Below are 25,974 nucleotides of genomic sequence, written 5' to 3' on the forward strand. Positions count from 1 at the left end.
TCCCTGAAAGTATAGTGTTATCATCACCTTTGTTTTAGTTTGTGTGTCTTTTAATCTGAAGTGAGTCTCTTGTAGGCAGCCTATGTAGAAGTCTTGTTTTCTTATCTATTCAGCCACTCTGTCCTTTGGTTGGAACACTTAATTCTTTTCCATTTGAGGAACTTGTTGATAAATATGTAGTTATTACCATTCTTTTTTCATGTTTTTTTTTCCCCACTCTTTAATTCCCCCCCTCCTCCACGTCCGCCTCTGACCTATGGATGTTGCCATTTCCCCTTAAGAACTGGATCTCTGAAGGCAGGGCATCTCTTCCCACATGCTCGCGACATGCATCCGGGGCCTGGTGCACCCAGGGCCTAGCACCCCTGGTGCACTCAGGGGGCCTGGTGCGCCCAGGGCCTGGCGCACCTGGGATATGGTCCATAGCTCCACCTGGGACACTTCTGCGTGTAAAGAACTTAGGACCTTCTGCGTGTAAAGCAGACATGTTAACCACCACACTATGGAGCCACCCCCTATTTTCATGTTTTTGATCCATGTTTTTTCTTCTTAAAGAAGGCTGTCCAACAATTCCTATAATACTGGCTTGGTGTCGATGAATTCCTTTAGCTTATTTTTATCTGGGAAGCTCTTTATCTGTCCTTTGATTCTAAATGATAGCTTTGCTGAATAAAGTATTGTTGTTTGTAGATCCTGGGTTTTCAACACTTTGAAAATTTTGTGCCAAGCCCTTCTGTCCTGCAAAGTTTCTTTTAAGAAATAAGCTGCTAGTCTTATGGGAGCTCCCTTGTAAATAACTAATTGCTTTTCTCTTGCTGCTTTTAAGATTCTCTCTTTGTATTTAACGTTTGGCATTTTAATTATGTGTCTTAGTGTGGGCCTCTTTGGGTTCATTTTTTTGGGGACTCTCTGAGCTTCTCCAGGTTAGTGAAGTTTCCCATCATTATTTCTTCAAATAGATTTTCAACTTCTGTCATCCCTCTTCAGGTGCCTCTCTGACACGGACGTTGTTTCCTTTAATTTTGTCCCTTAGGCTCCCTAAATTATTATTATATTCTTGGTTACTTTTTTCTTGCCATTCTAGTTGAGTGTCCTTGGTTTCTCCATCCTCTATATCAGTGTTTCGATCTTCTTCCTTCACTCTGTTGATTCCCTCTAATATACTCTTCATCTCAGATAATGTGTTCTTCATTTCTGACTGGTTCCCTTTTATAATTTCCATTTCCATTTTTATGTTTTCTATCTCTTTGTTAAAGTTCTCCCTGAGTTTATCTACACTTCCCTTATTTTCATCGAGCATCTTTATAATCAGTGTTTTGAACTCTGCATCTATTGGATTGCTTGACTCCATTATTCCTGGATCTCTGTTCTATTCTTTCATATGGTTTCAACTTCTTTGTCTTCCCATTTTGTCTGCCTTTCTGTATCTGTTTCTATGTAGTAATAAGCAAAGCTCCTAAGTCTCCTGGTCTTATTAGTGCAGCTTTGTGTGGTAGGTGTCCAGTGGCACAGTCCTGAGAGGGGTTCAGCAGCAGGCTAAGTTTAACCCCAGCCTGTGCCCTCCGGGGCCACCTGTTAATATTCAGCAAGGAATCCAAAGCTGTGCTTATAGTTGCCGCAAGAAGCCACGCCAGAAACCGAGATCAGCTACCATCAGTGTGAGTCTTGGTGCTGCTCAGCATGTGTCACCGGACTCACCAAGAACACAGCGGAATGTGGCTTGGGTGGGGCCATGAATTGGGGGAAGTGGAATTTCAGGGAATCCTCTGGGCTGAGTGACCTCTGTTTTCCAGTTTGATGACACTTCAATTTTGGCAGCTCTACATCTGCACACTGGGAGGGGAGAGGGCTCAACAGAGGATACCACCAGCACTTGTGCCCTGTAGAAAGTCTCACCTCCGGCCCTCGCTCTGACAACTCAGTATCCCTCTGTAAGTACTTGGTGTCTGCTGAGGAGCTGACTGGGCGCTGATGCTCAGAGCGAGCAGGTCCGTCATTGTGAATGTCTAGTTGCAAACATGGCCCCTTTTAGAGGCGGTTGCAGCTGCTGCAGCCTCTGTCCCATTCTGCCACTCAGGACCAGGCAGCTTTGCAGCCTCCTGTCTTTGCTCCCTTGTACCTCCAATCATTGCAGGGTGATTTCTTATTTTTCTCCTTAGTTGTAGAGCTTCTGTTCATCTAGACCCCCAGGTGACTCTGCTTGCTGTTTGCTCTGTGTTTCTGTTTCAACTTTGATGTGGTCATGAGGGGAGGAGTGAAGCTTCTATCATATACGCCATTTTGCCCTGGAAAATCTCTCATTGTCTTAACTTGCATTTTCCTGATGACATATAATGTGGAACATTCCTATTTTTTCTTTCTATCCTTAAAAATTTTTTTAAATTAAATTACAGTTGATATTCAGTATTATATTAGTTTCAGGTGGACAGCATAGTGATTAGATATTTATATATCCCTGTCCCTGACAACTCTAGTACCCACCTGACACCATTTATAGTTATTACAATATTATCGACTGTATTCTCTATGCTCTACTTTACATCTCCGTATTTTGTAACTGCCAGTTTGTACTTAATCTGTTCACCTTTTTCACCCTGTCCCCAAACCCCCGCTCCCATCTGGGAACTATCAGTTTGTTTCTATTTTGTTTGTTCATTTATTTTGTTTTTTAGATTCCACACATAAGTGAAATCATATGTGGTATTTGTCTTTCTCTAACTTATTTCACTTAGTATAATACCCTCTAGGTCCATCCATGTTGTTGCAAATGGTAACATTTCATTCTCTTTTATGACTGAGTAATAGTCCATTGTATATATGTACAGTTTCTTCTTTATCACATTTTCTGTTGATAGGCACTTGATTGCTTCCATGTTGTGGCTATTGTGAATAATGCTGCAATGAACATAGGGATGCATATATCTTTTCAAATTAGTGTTTTGGATTTCTTCGGATAAATACTCAAAAGTGGATTTGCCTGGGTCATATGGTAGTTCTATTTTTAATTTTTTGAGGAATGTCCATACTGTTTTCCATGGTTGCTGTCCTGATTTGCAATCCTACCAACAATGCATGAAGATTCCCTTTTTTCCATATCCTCGCCAAAACTTGTTTGTTGACTTACTGATGATAGCCATTTTGACAGGTATGAGGTCATATCTCATCATAGTTTTAATTTCCATTTCTCTGATGATTGGTGACATTGAACATCTTTTCATACGTCTTTTGGCCATCTGTATGTCCTCTTTGGAGAAATGTCTATTTAGGTCCTCTGTTCATTTTTTCATTGGATTGTTTATTTTTTGGTGTTAAGTTGTATGAGTATTTTTGTTTTATAACTTTTAGGTATTAAACCATTATTAGACATATCATTGGCAAATATATTCTCCCATTCAGTTGGTTGTCTTTTTGTTTTGTTGATGGTGCTATGCAGTAACTTTTTAGTTTGATGTAGTCTTTTTTTTTCCCCCCTTTTGTTTCCCTTGTCCAAGGAGACAGCCAAAAAAAATATTACTCAGAGCAGTGTCAGAGAGTTTACCCGCCTATGTTTTCTTCTAGGAGTTTTATAGGTTCAGGTCTTACATTTAAATCTTTAATCCATTTTGAGTTTATTCTTGTATGTGGTGTAAGAAGGTGGTCTGGTTTCATTTTTTGCATTTATCCAGTTTTCCCATCACCATCTATTAAATAGACTGTCTTTATCCCCTTGTATATTCTTGCTTCTTCTATCATGGATAGACTGACCATATAGGCATGGGTTTATTTCTGTGCTCTATCCTGTTCGTTGATCTAAGTGTCTGCTTTTATGCTGTTATCATGCTGTTTTGATTACTATAGCTTTATAGTACAGTTTGATATCAGATAGTGTGATACCTCCAACTTTGTTTTTTTTCTCAAAACTGCTTTGACTATTCAGGGTCTTTTGTAGTTCCCTATAAATTTTAGGATTATTTGTTCTAGTTCTGTAAAAATGCCATTGCTATTTTGATAGGGACTGCATTGAATCAGTAGATTGCTTTGGGTAGTGTGGACATTTTTATCATGTTACTTCTTATTCATGAGTATTATTATGCTTCCATTTATTTGTGTCTTCTTCAGTTTCTTTCTTCGGAGTCTTATAATTTTCTCAGTACAGTTCTTTTACCTCCTTGATTAAATTTATTCATAGGTATTTTATTTTTTGGTGCAGTTTTAAACAAGTTTATTTTTTAATTTCTCTTTCTGATAGTTCATTATTGGTGTATAAAAATGCAACTGATTTCTGAGTATTAATTTTGTATCTTGCTACTTTACTGAATTCATTTATCATTTCTAGCAGTTTTTGTGTGTGTGTGTGTGGAGTCTTTAGGGTTCTCTATACCTAGTATGTCATTTGCTGGAGCATCTTTTCATATGCTTATTTGCCATGTGTATGTCTTCTTTGGTGTGGTGTCTGTTAAGGTCCTTGGCCCATTTTTAAATTGGATTGTTTATTTTCTTATTGTTGAGTTTTAAGAGTTCTTCATATATTTTGGATAACAGTCTTTTATCAGATGTGTCTTTTGCAAATATTTTCTTCCATTCTGTGGCTTGTCTTCTCATTCTCTTGACATTGTCTCTCACAGAGCAGAAAATTTTAATTTTAGCAAAGTCCAGATTATCAATTATTTTTTTCATTGGTTATGCCTTGGCGTTTTATCTAAAAAGTTATCACCAAGCCTAAGGTCATCTGGATTTTCTCTTTTGTTATGTTCAAGGAGCTTTATAGTTTTGCATTTTATATTTGGGTCTGTGATCCATTTTGAGTTAATTTTTGTAAAGGGTTTATGATCTGTGTCTAGATTCTTTTTTTTTTTTTCATGTGTATGTCCAGTTGTTCCATCACCATTTTTGAAAAGGCTGTCATTTTTTCACTGTATTGCCTTTGCTTTTTTGTCAAAGATCAATTAACTGTATTTATGTGGGTTTATTTTCTGGGCTCTATATTCTATTCCATTGATCTGTTTGTCTATTGTTTAACTAATACTATAGCGTCTTCATTACTCTGGCTTTATAATAAGTCTAGAAGTCAGGTAGTGTCAGTCTTCCAACTTTTTTCTCCTTAATATTGTGTTGGCTATTCTCAGTCTTTTGTCTCTCTATATAAGCTTTAGAATCAATTTGTCAATATCTATTAAAAGACTTGCTGTGATTTTGATTGGGATTGCATTGAATCATTAGATCAAGTTGGGAAGAACTGGCATCTTAACCATATTGCGTCTTTCTGTCCATGAACATGAAATATCTTTCCATTTATTTCTTTTTTGATTTCTTTCATCAGTTTTGTAGTTTTTCTCATTTAGATCTTATACCTATCTTGTTAGATTTATACCTTAGTATTTCTTTTTTTGAGGTGCTTACGTAAATGGTATTGTGTTTTTAATTTCAAGTTTCACTTGTTCATTGCTAGTATATAGGAAAGCAGTTGACTTTTGTATATTAACCTATATCCTGTAACCTTGCTATCATCGTTTATTAATTCTAGGAGTTTTTTGTCTGTTCTTTTGGATTTTCTACATAGACGACCATGTAATCTGTGAGCAAGACAGTTCTATGTATTCCTTCCCAATCTGTATACATTTTATTTCCTTATTAAAATTTCTAGGCCATCTAATATCATGTTGAAAAGCAGTGGTGAGAGGGGACATTTTTGCCTTGTTCTGATCTTAGTGGGAAAACTAGTTTCTCTCCATTAAGCATGATGTTAGCTGTAGACTTTTTGTAGGTATTCTTTATCAAGTTGAGAAGCTTTATCAAGTTGAGAAGGTTTCCCTTTAGTCCTAATTTACTGAGAATTTTATTATGATTGGATGTTACTTTTGTCGAATGCTTTTCTGCATCTATTGATAAGATCATGTGGTTTTTCTTTTGCAGCCTGTGGATCTGATGGATTACATTGTTTTTTGAATGTTGAGCCAGTCTTGCATACCTGGGATAAATCCCATTTGGTCTTGGCATATATTTCTTTTTTGTACATTGTTGGATTTTGTTTGCTAATATTTTTGAGAATTTTTGCATCTGTAGTTTTCTTTTAATGTCTTTGATTTTGGAATTAGTGTAATACTGCTCTTATAGAATGCGTTAGAAAGTATTTCTTTTATTTCAATCATCTGAAAGAGATTGTAGAGATTTGGTATATTTTCTTCCTTAAATGTTTGGTAGAATTCACCAGTGAACCTGCCTGCCCCTGGTCCTTTCTGTTTTGGAAGTTTATTAATTATTTACTCCATTTTAAAAATAGATATAGGCTTATTCAGTTTGTATATTTTTTCTTGTGGGAGCTTTGGCCGATTATGTCTTTCACAGAATTGGACCATTTCATCTAGGTTATCAAATTTGTGGGAATAGAGTTGTTCATAACCTTAATTATCCTTTTAATGTCCATGGGATCAGTAGGGATGTCCTATCTTTCATTTCTGATATTAGTAATTTGTGTTCTCTTTTTTTTCTCAATTAGCCTGGCTTATTGATCTTCTCAAAGAACTATCTTTTGGTGTTGTAAATGTTTTTTCTATTGATTTCCTATTTTCAACTTCATTGATTTCTGTTATTTTTATTATCTTCTGCTTACTTTGGATTTAATTTTCTATTTTTTTTTCTAGTTTACTAAGGAGGAAGCCTAGATGAAGGATTTTAGGTCTTCTTTTCTAATATATGTATTCAATGCTATAAATTTCCGTCTAAGCACTGCTTTCACTGTTTCACACTAATATTAATAAAGTTTTAATTTTTATTTAATTAAAAATATTTTAAAATGTCTCTTGAGATTTATTCTTTTACTCATGTATTATTTAGAAGTCTGTTGTTTAATCTTTAGGTATTTTAGGGATTTCCAGCTATCTTCTGTTACTGGTTTCTAGTTGTATTCCATTGTAATCTGAGAGTAGACATTGTATGATTTCTGTTCTTTTAAATTTTTAAGTCACTGTGTTTCATGTCCCAGAGTGGTCTAGGTGAATATTTCATGTGAGCTTGGAAAGAATGTATGTCTTCTGTTACTGGATGACGTAGAATTACATGGATGTCCTTTGTAGCCAGTTGTTTGGTGGTGGTGTTGAGTTCAGCTATGTCTTTAGCGATTTTCTGCCTGCTGGATCATTTCTGATGGAGGAGTGTTGAACCCTCTAATAATAATGGTGGATTTATTTATTTCTTCTTGCAATTCTATCAGTTTTTGCCTTTTATAGTTTCAGACTCTATTGGTAGGTGCATACACATTAAAGATTATTATTTTCTGTAGTTTGAAAATTATATGCATAAGTGTAGTGTTTTGACATTTATTCTACTTTATGTTCCCAGAGCTTCCTGAATCTATGGTTTAGTGTTTGACATAAATTTGGGGGGAAGTTCTCAGTCATTATTGTTTCAAATATTACTTCTATTCCTTTCTTTCATCTCCTCATATTTCAATTACGTATACGTTACACCTTTTGTAGTGGTCCCACAGCCCTTGGATAGTCTGCTCTGTTTTTTCCATCTTTGTTATCTTTGTTATTCAGTTTTCAAAGATTCTGTTGAGATATCCTCAAGCTCAGAGATTCCTAAGCCTTGTCTAGTCTAGCAATAAGCCCATCAAAGGTACTCTTCATTTCTGTCACAGTGTTTTTCATCTCTAGCTTTTCTTTTGGTTCTCTCAGAATTTCCATCCCTCTGCTCACATTACGCATCTGTTCTTGCATGCTGTCTACTTCATCCATCAGAGCCCTTAGCTTATTAATCACAGTTGTTTTAAATTCTTGGTGTGATAATTCCAACAGCTGCCATATCTGGTTCTGATGCTTGCTCCATCTCTTCGAATTGGTTTTTGCCTTTTGGTTTGCCTTGTAATAGTGTCTTGATGGCTGGACATGACGTATTGGGTAAAAGGAACTGCTGTAAATAGGCCCATAGTAATGTGGTGGTGAGCTAGGGGAAAGGGGAAGCATTCTGTAGTCCTGTGATCAGATCAGTCTTTTACTGAGCCTATGCCTTTGCACGGTGACCTTCACAAGTGTTTTTAATTTTTTTTCTCTCCTCTTGGTTGTAGCACAATGGCTAGAGTAGGCTGGAGTTGGATGTTTCTCTCAACCCTGCATCAGTTAGGCTCTGATAATATACCAGCAGGTTAGGCTCTGGTTAACTAATTTTCCCTGGAGGCAGGCCTTGTTAAGAACAGAGTGCTCTGGCTATTTCAAAATGGTTTCTTTTCCTCGCATCCTGCCAGAAGCATGAGGGGATTTTTCTCTGGTATTTGTTGTGAGTACCCAGTCGAGCTCCTGGAGATAAAGCTCACAAAATTATGGGGTTCTTCCCATGACTGAATTTCTTGAAGTTTTTAATGCTCAGTGTTGTACACACTGTGCCTCTAGTAATTTATCAGTTATAGTTCAGGTTTTCCTACCTCAACACTGGTTCCCAGGGCATATCCCCTGTGGTATGTAAGCTGTGACTCCCTTTGACTGTCACTTCAGTTTTGGTTTGCCCTGTGACCTTATTTCTCTTACAGATCTAATAAGAGTTACTGATTTTTCACTTTATTTGGCTTTTTACTTGTTATTAGAATGGAGTGGCGACTTCCACTTCTCCCAGAAACCAGAAGACAAAATGACCTCAAGCTGAGACTTTTAAAAAAAAGGATCTATATCATTTGTTCTTAGTTACTTCAACTATGGGCACATTTCTATGAAATCTTTGAAATGTCTATATGGAATATAGAAGCAATAATCACAGGCTGCACCAACTGTTGTTCTTTCTCTTGGTTTTTCCTGAGAAGCAGAATGACCTGGTAGTGTTTACTACTGTCTAACTACATAGCCTTAGATGAATCATTTTTATGCATATTTTTAGATTATTTATAAACTAATTAAATCATTGATAGTCCCTGCTCATTTTAAAAGGAGTTTGTGAAGATTAATTAATGTCTATAATATTGTTTAAGCCCTTCAGAGATTATTTTTCAGTATACAGTAAACCTTAATTGATTGCATGTGTTATACTAGACTAGTACACAAAAGTTAAATAGAGTATAGGCTCTACTTTTGAGCTGAGATCTAGTTGAGGAAACATAAATGTAAATAACTGTGTGCAGCATGTTATGTGCCGTAAGGTAGGTGTGTTCGAAGTGTAGTAGGAAGACAAAAGCAGGGAATTATTAATTGGGGTGCAATTAGAAATAAAAATTTCTTTAGGATCGTACATCTTAACTATAAGCAATTAGTTTTTCAGAACTGGAGTATAACTTTATATTACTGTTTATACTGGGATTAGAATTATTATGTTATAAGTAGAGTTATAAGTTAGGGATGTGTGTTTTTCTTCCTTTACCTTATTTTTTTTACTCTGCTGGAGAGTAGTAACTTAAGAACATGATTGGAAATAACAAGATTTGTTTGTGGCCCATGCTCTACTAAATATTATCCTGTGTTTGGAGGGAATTTGTTTAACTTCTAGGAGCTTCTGTTTCATCCACTACAAATGGGAAGAATAGCTTCTCTATCTCACAAAAATAACAATATAAAAGTGTTTTATGAAATGTTACATTTCATATATTTCTCTGAGTATTTTTTTTCTCTTCTTAAGTCCGATTGAAGTTTCCTTTGAGTTTTAATTTTGACTTATTTGCCTTGCAGCATAATTAGGGCACAAACTAGTTGGCATACTGTGATTCTTCCTGACTCATCTTTGTTCCCTCCCTCCTTTTTCTCACTGTCTTTTCATTTCCTGGGATTGTGTTGCTACAATAGAAGTAAGACTGTCTCTTGAAAAGGGCAGTACAAGTCCACTGTGGTAAGGCTTCTTTTTCATTTTCTTCTATGTCATGTACTAAACTAAATACTTATTATGAAAAATTTAGTTTTAGATTACATAAAAGATTATTGGGGGAAATGTCATATGTCTTTTTGTCTTTTTTCTCTTTAACTTGAAGCCACTCATTTCTATTTTAAGAATAGCAAACCTCAAAAAGTGTTTTGGTGATTTTTTTTAGAAGTCAAGAATAAGTGAAAACTGTCTCTTGGAAATTTTAGGTAAGAATTTGTTAGAGTTTTCACAGTGAGAGGTACACATAGTTTGTGATCTAAAATCAGTTAAGTGGGTTTTGAAGCTGAAATAATTTTAGTGTAGTTAACAGTAAGTACTGTTTCATGAAATCTGTTTTATATATGAGTGTGGATGTTTACCGCACTGTGTTCTAAAATGTATTTTTGTGCGTCTCTGTCATCATATTAAGTGGAAAGTTACTTCTAGAATATTTTCTTCACACCCTTCATTTTCTTATTTTAGATTAATAGTGATCCAAGAGGCATTTGGTTGTTAGTATCCTGTTTGAATGAAGAAAAGCAGTTATCCATTTTTATTTTTTAAGATGAATACTTAAGAGAGGGATTTTGTATAAAGGCTGAGAAGTGATGATAAAGGTTTATTGGCACATTGGTGAGTCCCTAGGTGAGTTTACCAGTGAATATGGTCTTTGGTGTTCTGACAGATGGAAATGTTAAATCTCTAGGAGATCGGTTCATCAGCAGTTACAGCCCTGAGGTTACTGCTTTGTGTTTTTTGTATCAGTGGGACTAAAGAGATAGATATTTCGAACGATATAAATATTTTGTGCTAAAAATGATTAGATTGGAATGGCTCTAAGAATAATTGTAGATATTATTCCCTAAATGTGCTAAGTTTTAGGTAAAATATTACCCCAAACAGTGCTTTAACTTTTAGTGAAAACCTAGTCTTCATTAATGACAGTAATTGTTAAGAGAGAGGTTTCTGTTTTTATATTTTTGTTTTATATGAATTGGTCTAATGGTCATCTCTTTTTTTTTTTAAACTTCTAACATCAAAGCACAAAATTGTTGACGAATATTCATTAAAACGTCACATTCCAAGTACAGAAATAAATTGTAAGGTAGGGAGGCCATGACAGCAAGGAAAAAAGCAATTAAATCCAAATTGGTTTTCAATCAAGATATTATTCCAAAGTTGTAATTTGACAAACTTGCTGATCTAAGTATCTTGGAAAAGAAGAAAATTTCTTCTAGATGTGGGACAAAAATGTTAACTCTTTTGTTAGCTTTGAGCTGTTAAAAAGAAAAATTCATTTCTTTGTAACTAAATTCTATTTCAGTTTGTTAATTTTTTTCCTTATGTCTTCATGATGGAACTTTTGAAATTTCTGTTTCACTTGTCTTGGTTTCGAGACCTAAAGACAAAGTAGCAAAGATCTCCTTTCTGAGGATTAAAATTGTTACTATTTTTGTTATGGTTCTTTTTGTTTTTGCTTTTGTCTTTTAAATCCGTTCTTGTTACTAGAGGTTGTTTTTAGAAGTACAGATAAACAACTTGTTGAGAATTTCTATCAGTGAGCACTTAAGACCTTGCTGACCCCTGGATAACCCTTCTGTTTGAAGAGCTGTGTAATTGTAAGGCCCGCTCTGTGAATCCAGCTGACTGTACATCTTTTGAAATGATGTGGAACAGATTACAAAGCTTTTAGAGTGTGAACAGAGAATGAGAGCAATGTGATTTTAAGACTAAGAATAAAGAAGCATGAGAAATTACATTCCTTATTTCAAATATCTTGGGATGTGGGAGTGGTTTGTAGCACCTTTTTGAGTTTTTTAGATGAAAATTTAAAAATGTTAACAGAAGACTAAAAAAATATACAATTTTAATTTACTCGGAGTGGAGTAACTGGTGTTCTTTGACTGTTCTGTATAACTCTGAAATACAAATTCTTTGAGAAAATAGGACGGTCTTGCTTCTAGGGGTGGTATACTGATCATTCAGTAGTATAATTCTGTTGACTTTCTTTTCCAACTTTTTCCTCTTAACAGAAAGTCTAGTTTTAAAATGTTCAAAATTTCAATAATGAAGAAAAAAAATTTAATCTTAAATAATGCCTCATTATCTTTACTTTTAGAACATTGCAGAGGTTTGGGAGTAGAGGATAATAAAGCTACCATCCAAATTGTTTACTTTCTCATTTGGAGATTTTTGAGAGAGCAAGTAAATAAGTGTAAATAAGTGTACTAAAGTAAAGTTAAAGGATAATTATGAACTTTGTGCTACTTTATACCATTACTGCTCTTCTTTACTACCTTTTTCTTCCTCCTTGTAAAATTATTCTTTATGTAAGCCTTCATTTCTGGTCTTCACAAGGTAGAGCTCCTTGAAGAGATAACTTAATAAACAGTTAAGCCTTTGAATGTGTAAATTATGTGGCACAGAGAAAGGCCTTTGTAACAAGCATTGGAGGATCTGCATGACTAATTAGAATTGTGTTCTGGCAAAGAGGTAGGTAAATATAACTTCACAGGAAAATTTAGCTTAACTGTTGATCTGACTTTGGTGATTAGGTCTTCCTCTCTTGGACCTCCAGTTATACTCTTCCAAGAAGCTTACAGAAATGGTTTCCTGAATCGCTATGTTCATTCTGTTGCACACTGTTATTCTTAATTATTGATGATTTATCAAGAATTAGCAAAGCTCAGAATATCTTTAGTAGCACTGAAAACTCTAAATCACCTTACTTCTGCCTGATCATTGTGCTTGAGTATATTTGGGCTTTGGGTATGATGTGAAGGAAGTCAAATTGATTAGAACAGAGTTAAACACATTTTCCTTTCCTAAGATGTAATACCTGGGTCCCACCTTCAAAGGTTCTAATTTGATTGTTGTGGTACGTTGTAACTTTAGCACAGGGAGTCATAAATGTTTCACAGGTGTCTGTAATTAGGTAGCAAAGTTCGAAGACTGCTGTGTTATCTGATCTCCCCAACTAGATTACACTCCTTCAAACAGAGATTATAAACTTTTAAAACTTTAACCCTAAACATAAGGAAGCTAATTGTTTAATTGTTCAAAATAAATATTCAGAAAGCCACAGTGAAGTACAATTTTTTAGTAGGTATTATAGAATACCAAGAAAGGAAATGATAGTTGTATAGTAGGGTGTAATCAGGAACGGCTGGCTGGCTGGCTGACTAGTTGGCTGGCTGGCTGGCTGGCTCGCTCGCTCCCTCTCTGTCTCTCTCTCTCTCTTTCAATATTTTTTATTTTTCAACTATATTTAGCATACAATACTATATTAGTTTCAGGTGTACAACATAGTGATTACACATTTAAATAACTCGCAAAGTTATAAATAAGCCTAGTACCCCCTGACACCAATAAACCTAGTACCACTCTGACACCATACATAATTACTACAATATTATTGACTATATTTTTTATGCTATAATTTATATCTCCGTAACTATTTTGTAACTACCAATTTGTACTTCTTAATCCCTTTTTCACCGACCCTTCCATCCCCCCTCCCATCTGGTAACCTTCGTGTTCTGTGTATCTGTGAGTTTGCTTTTTTTGTTGTTTATTTTGTTCTTTAGATTCCACATGTACGTGAAATCATATGACATTTGTCTTTCTTAACTTACTCCACCCAGCACAATACCTTCTAGATCCATTATGAATTATCTTTTTCCATCCCTTTACTTTCAGTCTGTGTGTGTCTTTTAATCTGAAGTGAGTTTTTTGTAGGCAACCTATGTAAGGGTCTTGTTTTCTTATCCATTCATCCACCCTATCTTTTGAATTGGAGCATTTAATTCTTTTTCATTTGAAGTATTTGTCGATATATATGTAGTTATTCCCATTTTTATTCATATTTTTGATACATTTTTTTTTTCCTCTTAAGTCCCTCCAACATTTCCTGTAATACTGGCTTTGTGATGATTAATTCCTTTAGCTTTTTCTTATCTGGGAAGTTCTTTAATCTGTTCTTCTGATTCTAAATGATAAGTTTGCTGGGTAAAGTAATCTTGGTTGTAGATCTTTGCTTTTCTTGACATTGAATATTTTGTGCCAAGCCTTCCTGGCCTGCAAAGTTTCTATTGAGAAATCAGCTGACAGTTTTATGGGAGTTCCTTTATAGGTAACTAATTGCTTCTCTTTTGCTGCTTTTAAGATTTTCTCTGTCTTTAACCTTTGGCATTTTAATTATGATGTGTCTTGGTATGAGCCTCTTTGGGTTCATCTTGTTTGGGACTCTCTGAACTTCCTAGACTTATATATCTGTTTCCTTCACCAGGTTAGGAAAGTTTTCCGTCATTATTTCTTCAAATAGATTTTCAGTTTTTTGCTCTCTCTCCTCTCCTTCCAGTACCCCTGTGACACGAATGTTGTTATGCTTGATGTTGTCCCAGAGGCCCCTTAAACTATCATTATTTTTTTGGATTCTTTTTTCTTGTTGCTATTCTGATTGGGTGTCCTCCACTATTCCATGCTCTAAATCCCTGATTTAATTCTCTGTTTCATCCACTGTGTTGATTCCCTCTAATGTACTCTTCATCTCAGATATTGTATTCTTCATTTCTGACTGGTTTCCTTTTATGTTTTCCATCTCCATTTTTGTTTTTTTTTATCTCTCTGTTAAAGTTCTCACTGAGTTCATCTACTCTTCCTCTAAGTTCCTTTAGTATCATTATAACCAGTGTTTTGAACTCTGCATCTGGTAGATTGTTTGTCTCCATTTTGTTGTTCTTTTTCTGGAGCTTTGTCCTCTTCTTTCATGTGGGACATGCTTCTTTGTCTCCTCATTTCGGCTGCCTCCCTGTGTCTGTTTTTATGTATTAGGTAGGGCTCTTAAGTCTACTGGTCTTAGTAGAGTAACTTTATTTAGTAGGTGTCCTGTGGAGCCCAGTGGCACAGTCCTGGGAGGGGTCCAGCTGCAGGCCAAGTTCAGCCGCAGCCTGTGCCCCTCCACAGCCACCTGGTAAGAGTCACCATACAGTCCACAGATGACTGCTTCCCATGCTGGTCTTGTAGGTGCCTCAAGGGGCCAAGCCAGAAACCAAGGCCAGCTGCTACTAGTACAGGACTTGGGGCTGCTTAGCAAGAGGTATGGGGCATGGCAAGGCCAGATGCTGCTTCTTTGGGTTTTGTGAGCTATTGAGAGATTTTAGGAAAGTTCGCAGCAAGAGCCAAGACAGGCCGTTTGTATGGAATAAACCACTGGAAGTGGCTTGGGTGGGCCCACAAGTTGGCAGAGTCTCAGGGAATCCCCTGGGCAGAGAGAGTGACTTTTGTTAGGGAGATTGATATTGATTCACTATGGCAGAAACCTGTGTCTGCAAGCTGGGAGTGGGGAGGGTTCAACAAAGGAACAATGGATACTACCAACACTTCTGTCCAGGTGAAAGCTGCCCCTCCAGCCTTTGCCCTGAAGCCTGACCATTCAGTGCCTCCCCATATGTCCCTGATGCTTCTCAAGCAGCTACCTCAGTACTTATGCTCAGAGTGAACGAGTCTATCAGCGAATAAATCCGGACACGGGCCCTCTGACTTCTGCAGCCCTTTATCTCACTCAGCCTCAACCTCCTCCGGGTTTCATAGCCAGAGGTTGTGGAGACTTCTCTTCCCAGCACTGGAGCCCTGTGCTGGGGAGCCCAGTGTGCATCCGGGACTCCTTGTCCTCAAGTGGGGAGGGGGCTTTGCAACCAAGATAGCCTCCTGATTCTCTATTGCCACACGTAGTTGTGGGATGAGATTGTTACCGGTTTAAAGTAACCTCTTATGTATGTCCTCAGTTGTAGGGCTTCTTTTCAGCCAGACTACAGGCGACTCCACGTGCTGATTGCTCTGTAATTTTGTTATAGTTTTGGTGTGGTCGCAAGAGAAGGCGTGCCTTCTACACCATCTTGACAGGTCTCCCAGGAACGGCTTCATGAAAGAAGTATAGTTACATCTTAATGAAAGTGAAGGATTATGTTGGAAAGGAACAAGGAATTAGTTGGATGAGTTTGGGGATCCAGCTTAGGTAGTTTGGAGGGGCTATTACTCAGAATATCAAGACTTTGTTTATTTGTTAAGTTTTAAATCTTCTGTGTTTGAGCCATTTGTAATATATTCTAAACTGAGCTTTGGATATGGAAAAAGTAGTCTTGAACCTATTCAGTTCTGCACAGATCTCCACTGAGTGTCTTTCTTCTCTGTGTATAGTAGAAAAAGTTAGTAAACAGATACATTTCCCCTTCACAGAAGCTTGTAGGTCTAGAACAGCAGTTTATGGTACGTGTTATATTGCACATAAAAAATATTCCATCTCGTGGGTTGGTGTTTCCAAGGTGGCAGTCATGCAGAAAGAGCAATGACAGCCATTTCTCAGTAGAAAAGACATGAGATTCAAGAACTGGACCTTCTTGTCTAAGTTCCTCAAAACTAATATTAACTTTCTTTTAATATATATAAGACATAATTAATATAAATCTATTAACATAATAGTATAGAATCTTATAAGGCACATGGGAGGAATAGGGCTGAGGAAATAAACCAATATAACAAAGATGTTGTAAAAACATATCCTTGATCTTTATGAACTTATAGTTAGAGGATATAAGATATATACACACTATTTACTCTATGCTTTATGGCAAAGAGAACAGATTAATCATTTAAAAGTTTAGAGGTAATGAGAAGGATTCAGAAGGGCAAAATCGAGGGAGAGAGCATTCTGGTGGAAAGAACAGGATGACTTGAGTCAGAAAAGGTGGAGTTTGAATTCTGTCTTCAGCACTGGTACTGTGAGACCTTGGACAACAGACACCGAGGTATAGTACATATGTGTAGAAATACAGAGATGAAAAAAGAGCTATATCTATCAGTTCCTCAGAAAAATCAAAATAGCTAGTGTTTAGGGCCTCTTTTATATCCAAAGATGGGACCAATTTTCCTGTCAGTCAAGCATTTGTTGAGTATCACTGTTTGCTCAGCATATGTTAGGCATTACAAGGGGGATCACAAAGAAATGAAAATCATATTTTTAACCATGGAGGTGTGTATAGTCAGGGAGATAACTAATACTTGTGAAAAAATTAGTGAGAATTATGGTAGAAAATATATAAGTATGATACTTTGTGTGGCCCAGACTCAGAGCTATGAGTTTAAGGAGAAATAAGAGAGGTTACTGGATTCAGTCCAGAGGAGTGGAATTTAAGCCAGATCCTGATAGAGCCAGATGAGGAGTCTTAAACTAGGATCCATGGTATGTTTCAGGGAGACTAAAATTTCCCCCAAAATGGTATGCTGCTTTGTTTGAATGCACAATTTTAAGGGCAGAATCTCACACCTTTTGTCTTATTTGTAAAACATTTTTTGTCTCTCAAAACGTTAACACCAGTATGTACATGAATAAGAAGACAGGGCTTGGATTTAGTATAGCACTTGTAGGGGACAATGAACAACCTCACCAAGATAAGCCTTCCCTCTTATGTGGGGCACCTAATATATGATTAAGACAAATTGGGGCTAAATGAAAGCTCTAGGAATAGAGAGGAGAGATTGGTCTTAACTCCTGTAATACCATGTATTGTACTGCAGCCTTTAAAAAATTTTTATATTTGGTTTCCTAGGAAAACATTTAATGTGCTCAGGAAGAGATAATATATTATTCTAAATATTGTATGACTTTGCCCTCTTGCTTTTTAACTGAAGGAGTCAGATTAGTAGAAATAAATTTTAAATGTAGCACTACTCTGGTTCATCAAATTCAAACTGAGCCTTTATCTAACGGCTGGATGCTGCTGCCTTAAATTTGTCTCTTCTGCTCTGAGTTATTGATGGCCTAAGAGTTGCTATATTAGGTATTGCAGGGAAGTTGAATTCATTTTTTTAGTGGAGCCAAGGTCTGTGTCAAACTCAGCAAGACTATAAGGAAACACTCACCTTCTATGAGATAGAGTCATATCCTTGCTTTATATCCAGATAGACACTGGTATTTTGCTTTCCATGCCTTGGCATCATGTCTGACCTTTCCTACTTCCCTACCTTCATCTTTCTTCACTCATCTTATGCTTTAGAATACTGAAGAACTTGTAGTGCCTGCATATTTCTTGTCACTGTGTTTTTATTTATGCTTTTCTGCTGCCTAGAGCATCTTTATCATCTCTGGGTCCATCGGTTCTTATTCTTTAAGAACCAACTCTGTTCTCTCTTCTAAGAAGTTTTCCACAAATCCTCAAATAAGTTTCTCTCCTTCATGCTTCTAGAGTGCCCTGTGTTTCTTTCCTTCACTAGTTTTTAAACTATATTTTAAACTCTTTGAAGGCAGAGATAGTATTGTTTTATTATTAGCATCTAATAGTACAGTTCTCAGCAGTAAGAAACAACTACTTTCAGGAATAGGAGAAATCCAGTATGACTCCCAGGTTTTTGGCTTAGTTGACTGGAGAAGTGGTGCTTTTCATTTCCAAATTGGATTGCATGGTCAAGGAAACAGGAGCCTTTTGCATAACTCTGATGAAAGATAGTGATTGGTTATATTAGAATAATAGCAAATGTTGAGAGAGAAGGAAAAATATATTTAGCTCTATTAAGATATGTTTTGAAATATATATTTTAAATATTAAAAATATTTAGTATGTAGTGTTTAAACAGAGGGAGAGGAAGATGATGAGATAGATGCTAGGTAAAATAAAAAATTAAGTGTGGGATAAGAGAAATGATGTAAAAGTGGTATTTGTAGTTTATATACTTCAATAGAATAAGCATTATTATCTGGCTCGCTGTAATTAATGACTTCTGTTATCAATGGCTATATGGTCTTTATATATTGCATTTGGTTGTGAAGGGACTCTGCTATCATTCATTATTGATGATAGTCTCAGAACTGTTGAGTGGTTTTACATTACCATTATATTGATGAAAATATAATGAGAGTTTAAAAGAGATGGAATCCAATAAGATTAGAGCTGTGAAGGTCTCTTTTCCTCACGTGGGGTTTTAAGCCTGGGAAAGTAATTTACATGCAGAATGGCACTAATAGCAGAGATCTCTTTTTAAAAAAATTACTAACTAGCATAGATTACTAGTTACTTTGGTACTTTACCCCCTTTGTTTTCTTTAGGTTCAACCTAATTACAAGCACTTTCTCCCCCAAATAATTGGTTGTTTAAATATCTAGCTATATAGCTATCTTGTTTAAGAATAGGTAAAACTCTTAATAATTCAACAGAAGAATCCAATTTAAAAATGAGGAAAAGATTTTAATACACATTGTTCCAAAGATATACAAATGGCCAGTAAGCACATGAAAAGATGTTCAACATCATTAGTCATTAGGAAAGTGCAAATCAGAACCACAGTGAGATACCACTTCACATCCTTTAGGATGTCTATAAGAAAAATAAATGTACAGTCACAGGTGTTGATGGGGATGTGGAGAAACTGGAACCTTTATACATTGCTGGGAGGAATATAAAATGGTACAGTTGGTTTGGAAAATAGTTTGGCAGTTCCTCATTAAATTAAACATATAATTATCACATGACCCAGCAATTCCACTTCTAGGTATATACTCAAAAGAACTGCAAATAGGTGGTCAAACAAAAACTTGTACATGGATTTCATAGCAGCACTCTTCACAGTTGCCAAAAGGTGGCATTAACTCAAGTGCAAACCTTGAGTTAAACAAAATGATGAATAAACAAAATATGTTATAGACATACAATGAATATATTATGAAGCCATGAAAAGAAATGAAGAACTTAGACTTGCTGCAATATGGACATACCTTGAAAACATTTTGCTAAGTGAAAGAAACCAGTCACAAAAGGCTATGTATTTTATCATTTCATTTATGTGAACTTCCTAGAATAGCCAAGTTCAGAGACAGAAAGTAGATTAATGGTTTGCCAGGAGATAGACAAGGGGAGAATCGGGAGTGACTGCTGAAAGGTTCTCTTTGAGGTGATAGAAATGTTCAGGAATTACTTAGTGGTTATGTTTGCACAGCATTGTGAATATACTAAAAAAAAAAAACAAAAAAACCACTCAATTGTACATCCGAAAATGGTAAATGTTATGTGAATTTTATGGATGTGAATCTCAATGCTAAAAGAAAAGATAAAGAATACCAGTTTCTAATGGTATATCTACATGCTCTACCCTTTGTTTTAGAGACATGTGCAAAAGAAATTCAAGAGATTCTCTTCACCTGACTCATTATTTCACAGCTCATGTTGAGATTGTTGAATATCCACTAATCTCAAGTTCCCATGAGGAGCAGAGCCCCATTTATGTTGACTTTTTTTAAAAAAAAAAACAAATGTAAATAGAGGGCTCCAAGGTGGGGAGTGAAGTGAGTGTCTCAGTTGCCGGCCAGTATATGTTTCGTGCCCTATTTTTTTATCAAAAAAAGAGAAGAAATCCTGCAGTGAGTAAAGATTCCTCTGCATTTTAGCACTGCCTTTTTTTTTTATTTTTTATTTTTACTGTATTTGGCTTTTGAATGAGGATGACAATGGTAGAGATGAAGAATGAAGCTCAGACCACTTCCATGATTTCTATGTCCCTCTATGCAGTCATGTATCCTGTGTTTAATGAGCTAGAATTAAAAAATCTGTCTGATGCTCAGACATAACTGCTTTCATTAAGGTGGAAAAAGAAAATCCAGGACTCACACAAGATATAATTATGAAAATTTTGTAGAAAAAAAGTGATAATGTAGAGAGTATATGATTGAATGAACAGAGCCAGAATTCCAAGACCTAAATGAAAAGGCACGAACACTTAAATTCTAAGATCCTAAATGAGCTCAATGACATAGTGAGGTTTCTGCAGACAGTCAAGGATATAGCTAGTGCAATAAAAGAAATTCTTGACATAGTAAATAATGTCTTCAAGAAGTAGCAAATACCAGAACTGCAGGGCACTTGAACACCAAAATAAGTTTATAAAGTATTCCGAAGTTTCAGTGATACTCTGAAAATCTGTTTTAAAGATGGCAAGGCAATAAATATGTTCATAAGTGCCAACCAACTAATTCATCAAACCAGCTTGATACTTCAGACCTTCCAAACTGTGGCCAGAAAATTTTATATCTTAAGAGATGTACTTCTCAATGGCAGTATTGAACTGCCTTTATCTGTAAATTTTAAAGTTCGTGTAACTGCTCAGTCCCTCCTGCAGGGATCTAATCAAGGAAGTTACTGCCACTTTACACCATATTTTCGTAAAATATAGCTTAATTATAATCTCCCACTGAAGATTTTATATCACTTTTACTATTATCGTTCTTATAAGCCAAAAGAATTTATGCCTTAATGTGTCATTGTATAGTGCTCATTAAAAGAATTGTAAATATTGGTGCTTGTTTCTGACATTTTAACGTGAAAGCGATATGCTGAAAGACAATGTGTTTAACAATGGCAAATATTCAATAAATAGTTTAAATCTAAAAAAAATTGAAATAGATTTTTTTTTTTTTTTTTTACTAAATCATGATCATTGTAAAAAAGTTACACAATGGACTTGTTGTAATCCTGTCCCATGGAAATAATCCCTATATTGGTTTGATGTGTAGCATTGTTATTTCTAAAGAGATTTACTTTCCAGTTTTGTGATATCTCTATTTAGAAGACATGAGAGTCCCTGGTCAAGACAGTGGAAGTGGTAAGTGCTGTGCTTGCCTCCTTCCATGACCACATCAAATTACAATGAAATTATAGAACAGTCATCCCAGAGAACCACCTGAAGACTAGCTGAATGGAAGTCCTATAACTAAGGATATAAAGAAGAGGCCAAATCGAGGCTGGAAGGAGGGGTAGAGACAGGAAACGGGCTGGTCCTAAAACTACGTGTTGTGGTTGAGAATCGAGAGGAATATCTTGGCTGCAGAGGTTCCCACCAAGGAGTGAGGGGCCTCAGTCCCACAGAATGCTGCCCAGCCCAGTGATCCAGTGCTGAGAAGAGTAGCTCCCACAAGAGCTGGCTATGAAGATCAGATGCGATCATGTCTTGTCTTTGTGAGATAGAAAGCTTCTAGAAACTGAAACGTCCTCTTAAAGGGCCTGCATATAGACTTGTTCACTCACAGGTGCTCACCCTGAGCTCCAGCAAAGGGATAGCAGCTTGAAAGGTGCTAGAGACATACAGAGAGAAACTGAACTGTGTGACTGAACTTTGTGGCTTCCGGGTGAAGGCCACCATTGTCCCTGTGTTGAATGCCCCTCCCCACCCCCCATCCCTCCGCCCACACAGCCTTCAGGGGCAGGCAGGCACCTAATCTGAATCTTCAATAACCAGGTAAATACTGCTCACCCCACACTGGTGACTCCTTGAGACCCTGCAACACCTAACTTGCACATTGCCTTTGATTCTTTCAGCAGCTGTGCCTCACAGGCAGCCTCATCCTGTGAGGCAAGCTTTCTTATAAACTCTCCAAGATATACAGGGTGCAGACAGGCAGCAGATGGCCTCAGTGTGCCCTGTGCCTTTTACAGACTGGCCCTAGACCTGGCATGGGTGACAGCTGGCCTCGGTTCGCTGCATGGCCTCTCTCAAATGCTCCAGTACCAGCACAGGCAGCTACCAACTGCATTTTGCTTTGTAGCTCCTACCAGGTGGCCCTGGGTGGACACAGGCAGTGGCTGAACTTGGCCTGACTGGAGCTCCTCCCAAGAGGCCTCAGAACCAACACACTCTGTAGCCAGCCTCAGACCACAACAGAGCTCCTCTGACCACCTGATTAGCTCCACAAATGGCACATTAAAAGGGTGGTCTTAGCCGGGATGAATCCTACTGCATGTGGTCACCCCCAGTCAGCCTGAGAGTCACCCCTACCCACTGATGAACAAACAGCAATGAAGGCTCAAATACAACAGGAGGGTACACACACTCCTGAGAAGGGACATCCTGGAGCATTGGCTCAGGCAAACAGGGAGATTGTACCACTGGGCTGCACAGTTCACCTAACTACATAAGGCTACCCTGCCAAGACTGGGAGCTGTAGCAGTTCTACCTAATACATAGAAACAAACACAGAGAGGCAGCCAAAAGAGGAGACAAAGAAACATGCCCCAAATGAAAAAATAGGACAAAACTGCAGAAAAATAATGTAATGGAGCAAGCAGTCTACTAAATACAGAGTACAAAAAACTGGTTATAAAGATTCTCAACAAACATAGGGGAAGAATAGATTAATTCAGCGAGAACATCAACAAAGAGATAGTAAACATAAAAAGGACATAGAAACCATGAAAAGGAACCAGTCAGAAAATGAATAATATGATTACTGAAATGAAGAATACGCTAGAAGGAATCAATAGCAGATTAGATGAAGCAGAGCACTGAATCAACGATTTGGAAGACAACTAGTAGAAAACACCCAATCAGAACAGCAAAAATAAAACAATTTTTAAAAATGAGGCTAGTTTAAGGGACCTCTGGGACATCATCAAGCATAACAACATTCACATCATAGTACCAGAAAGAGGAGAGAGAGAGAGCAAGAGATCGAAAACCTATGTGAAGAAATAATGACTGAAAAGTTCTATAACCTAATGAAGGAAACACAATTCCAGGAAGTACAGACAGTCCCAAATAATGTGAACCCAAAGACGCCCACACCAAGACCACAATTAAAATGCGAAAGGTTAAAGATAAAGAGAGAATCTTATGAGCAGCAAGAGAAAAACAGTTAGTTACATACAAAAGAATGTCCCCAAGACTGTCAGCTGATTTCTCAAAAGAAACTTTGCAGGTCAGCAGGGATGGGCATGAAATACTCAGAGTGATGAAAAGCAAGAATCTACAACCAAGATGATTCTACTGGGCACAGCTATCATTTATGATCGAAGGACCAATAAAGAACTTCCTAGACAAAAAATTAAAGGAATTCATCACCACCAAACCAGTATTACAAGAAGTGTCGAAGGAACTTCTCTAAAAAGCAGAGAAAAAAGAACATTAATGTGAATAATAAAATGGAAATAATTCATACCTATCAGTCACTTTAAATGTATATGGATTAAATGCTCCAATCAAAAGACACAGGATAGCAGAACTGATAAAAAAAAAATACCTATGCATATGCTGTCTACAATAGACCCACTTCACAAGATGCACACAGACCGAAAGCAAAGGAATAAAGATTTAATGGAAATGGAAAAAAAAAAAAGCTGAGGTAGCAATACTTAATTCAGACAAAATAGACTTTAAAACAAAGGCTATAAAAACAGACAAAAAAGAGGCACTACATAATGATAAAAGGATCGATCCAATAAGAGGCTATAACCCATGTAAATATGTACCCAACAGGAGCACCATAATGGGAGAGATTGACAGTAATACAGTAATTGTAAGAGACTTTAACACCACACTGATATCATAGGATAGATTATACAGGCAGAAAATTAACAATGAAACAGTGGCTTTCAATGACATATTAGACCAGAGGGATTTAATTGATATTTTTAGAGCATTCCACCCCAAAGCAGCAAAATATACATGCTTTTCAAGCTTACACAGAACATTTTCCAAGATAGACCACATGTTAGGCCACAAAAACAAGTCTCCATAAATTTAAGAAGACTGAAATCATACCAAGCATCTTCTCCGACCACAGCAGTGTGAAAGTAGAAATCAAATACAAGGAAATAAAAACAGAAAAATACACAAATACATGGAGACTAAATAGCATGCTACTAAACAATGAATGCATTAACAACAAGATCAAGGAAGAAATCAAAAGATACTTTGAGACGAATGAAAATGAAAACACAACAACACAAACTCTACAGGATATAGCGAAGGCAGTTCTAAGAGGGAAATTTATAGCAATACAGGCCTATCTCAAGAAACAAGAAAAATCTTAAATAAACCATCTAATCTTACACTTAAAGGAACTAGAAAGAGAACAGCAAATAAAGACTAAAGTGTGGAAGAAAATAGTAAAGATCAGAGCGGGATGAGATACAGAGTCCAAAAACAAAACAAAACAAAAGATCAGTAAAACCAAGAGCTGGTTCTTTGAAGAGGTAAACACAATTGATAAACCTTGAAACATACCCATCAAGAAAGGAAGAGAGAGGACCCAAATAAATAAAATCAGAAATGAAAAAGTGACAACTGACTCCTCAGAAATACAAAGGCTTAAAAGAAAATACTGTGAGCAACTGTATGCCAACAAATTGGACCATCTGGAAGAAACGGATACATTCCTAGATACATACAATTTTCCAAGACTGAATCAAGAAAAAGCAGAAAATCTCAACAGACTGATAACTACTAACAAAATCAAATCAGTAATCAAAAAACTCCCAACAAACAAAAGTCTTGGACTGATGGCTTCGCATGTGAATTTTATCAAACATTCAAAGAAGAGTTAACACCTATCCTTCTCATACTAGTTCAAAAAAATTCAAGAGGAGGGAAGACTCCTAGCCAGCTTTATCCTGATTTCAAAACAAGACAAAGACACTACCAAAAGAAAAAAATGATAATAATAGGCCAACATCCCTGATGAACATAGGCGTGAAAATCCTCATGAAAATATTAACAAACTGAATTCAGCTGACATTAAAAAGAGCATATGCCATGATCAAGTGGGATTTATTCCTGGGATGCAAGGTTGGTTCAATATTCGCAAATCAATTAATGTGATACACCACATTAACAAATTGAAAATGCACATCATATGATCACAGCAATAGATGCAGAAAAAGCATCTGACAAAATCCTGCATCATTTATGATATAAAAACCGAGCAAAGTGGGAATGAAAGAAACATACCCCAACATAATATATATGACAGACCTACAGCTAACATTATACTCAATGGGGAAAAAGCTAAAAGCATTTCCCTTAAGATCAGAAACAAGGCAAGGATGTCCACTTTCACCACTTTTACTCAACATAGTATTAGAAGTCCTAGCCACAGCAATCAGACAGGAAGAAGAAATAAAAGACATCCAGATTGGAAAGGAAAAAGTAAAACTCATTATTTGCAGATGACATGGACTATATATAGAGAACCTTAAAGTTTCCGCCAAAAAACTACAGCGCTGATCAATGAATTCAGTAAAATAGCACGATACAAAATTAATATTCAGAAATCTGGCATTTTTATATACCAATAACGAACTATCAGAAAAATTTAAAAACAATCCCATTTACAACTGCACCAAAAATAAAATAAAATGCCTA

The 25,974-nt window shown here is 36.5% G+C and overlaps 1 protein-coding gene and 1 pseudogene across 8 annotated transcripts in view; both read left to right on the top strand.

Annotated features, from left to right (window-relative positions):
* Window positions 1-25,974, top strand: part of BCL2L13 (BCL2 like 13) — a 90,182-nt gene that overhangs the window by 53,841 nt on the left and 10,367 nt on the right. For 2 of the 8 annotated variants that reach the window (XR_005654145.1, XM_039869250.1), the window contains one exon: window positions 19,948-20,076. The exons of the other annotated variants lie outside the window; for them this stretch is intronic. Coding sequence is in view for 1 of the 2 variants with exons in the window: in XM_039869250.1 (XP_039725184.1) it covers window positions 19,948-20,013 (66 nt within the window). In the remaining variant the exon portion in view is untranslated. Of the gene's footprint in view, window positions 1-19,947; window positions 20,077-25,974 lie in introns of those variants that run through there. 8 annotated transcript variants of the gene reach the window in all.
* Window positions 20,162-21,233, top strand: LOC120607360 (programmed cell death protein 10-like; annotated as a pseudogene).

Source organism: Pteropus medius, unplaced genomic scaffold (assembly GCF_902729225.1).
Source record: "Pteropus medius unplaced genomic scaffold, Ma_sr-lr_union100, whole genome shotgun sequence".
In the NCBI taxonomy this organism is placed as follows: domain Eukaryota; kingdom Metazoa; phylum Chordata; class Mammalia; order Chiroptera; family Pteropodidae; genus Pteropus; species Pteropus medius.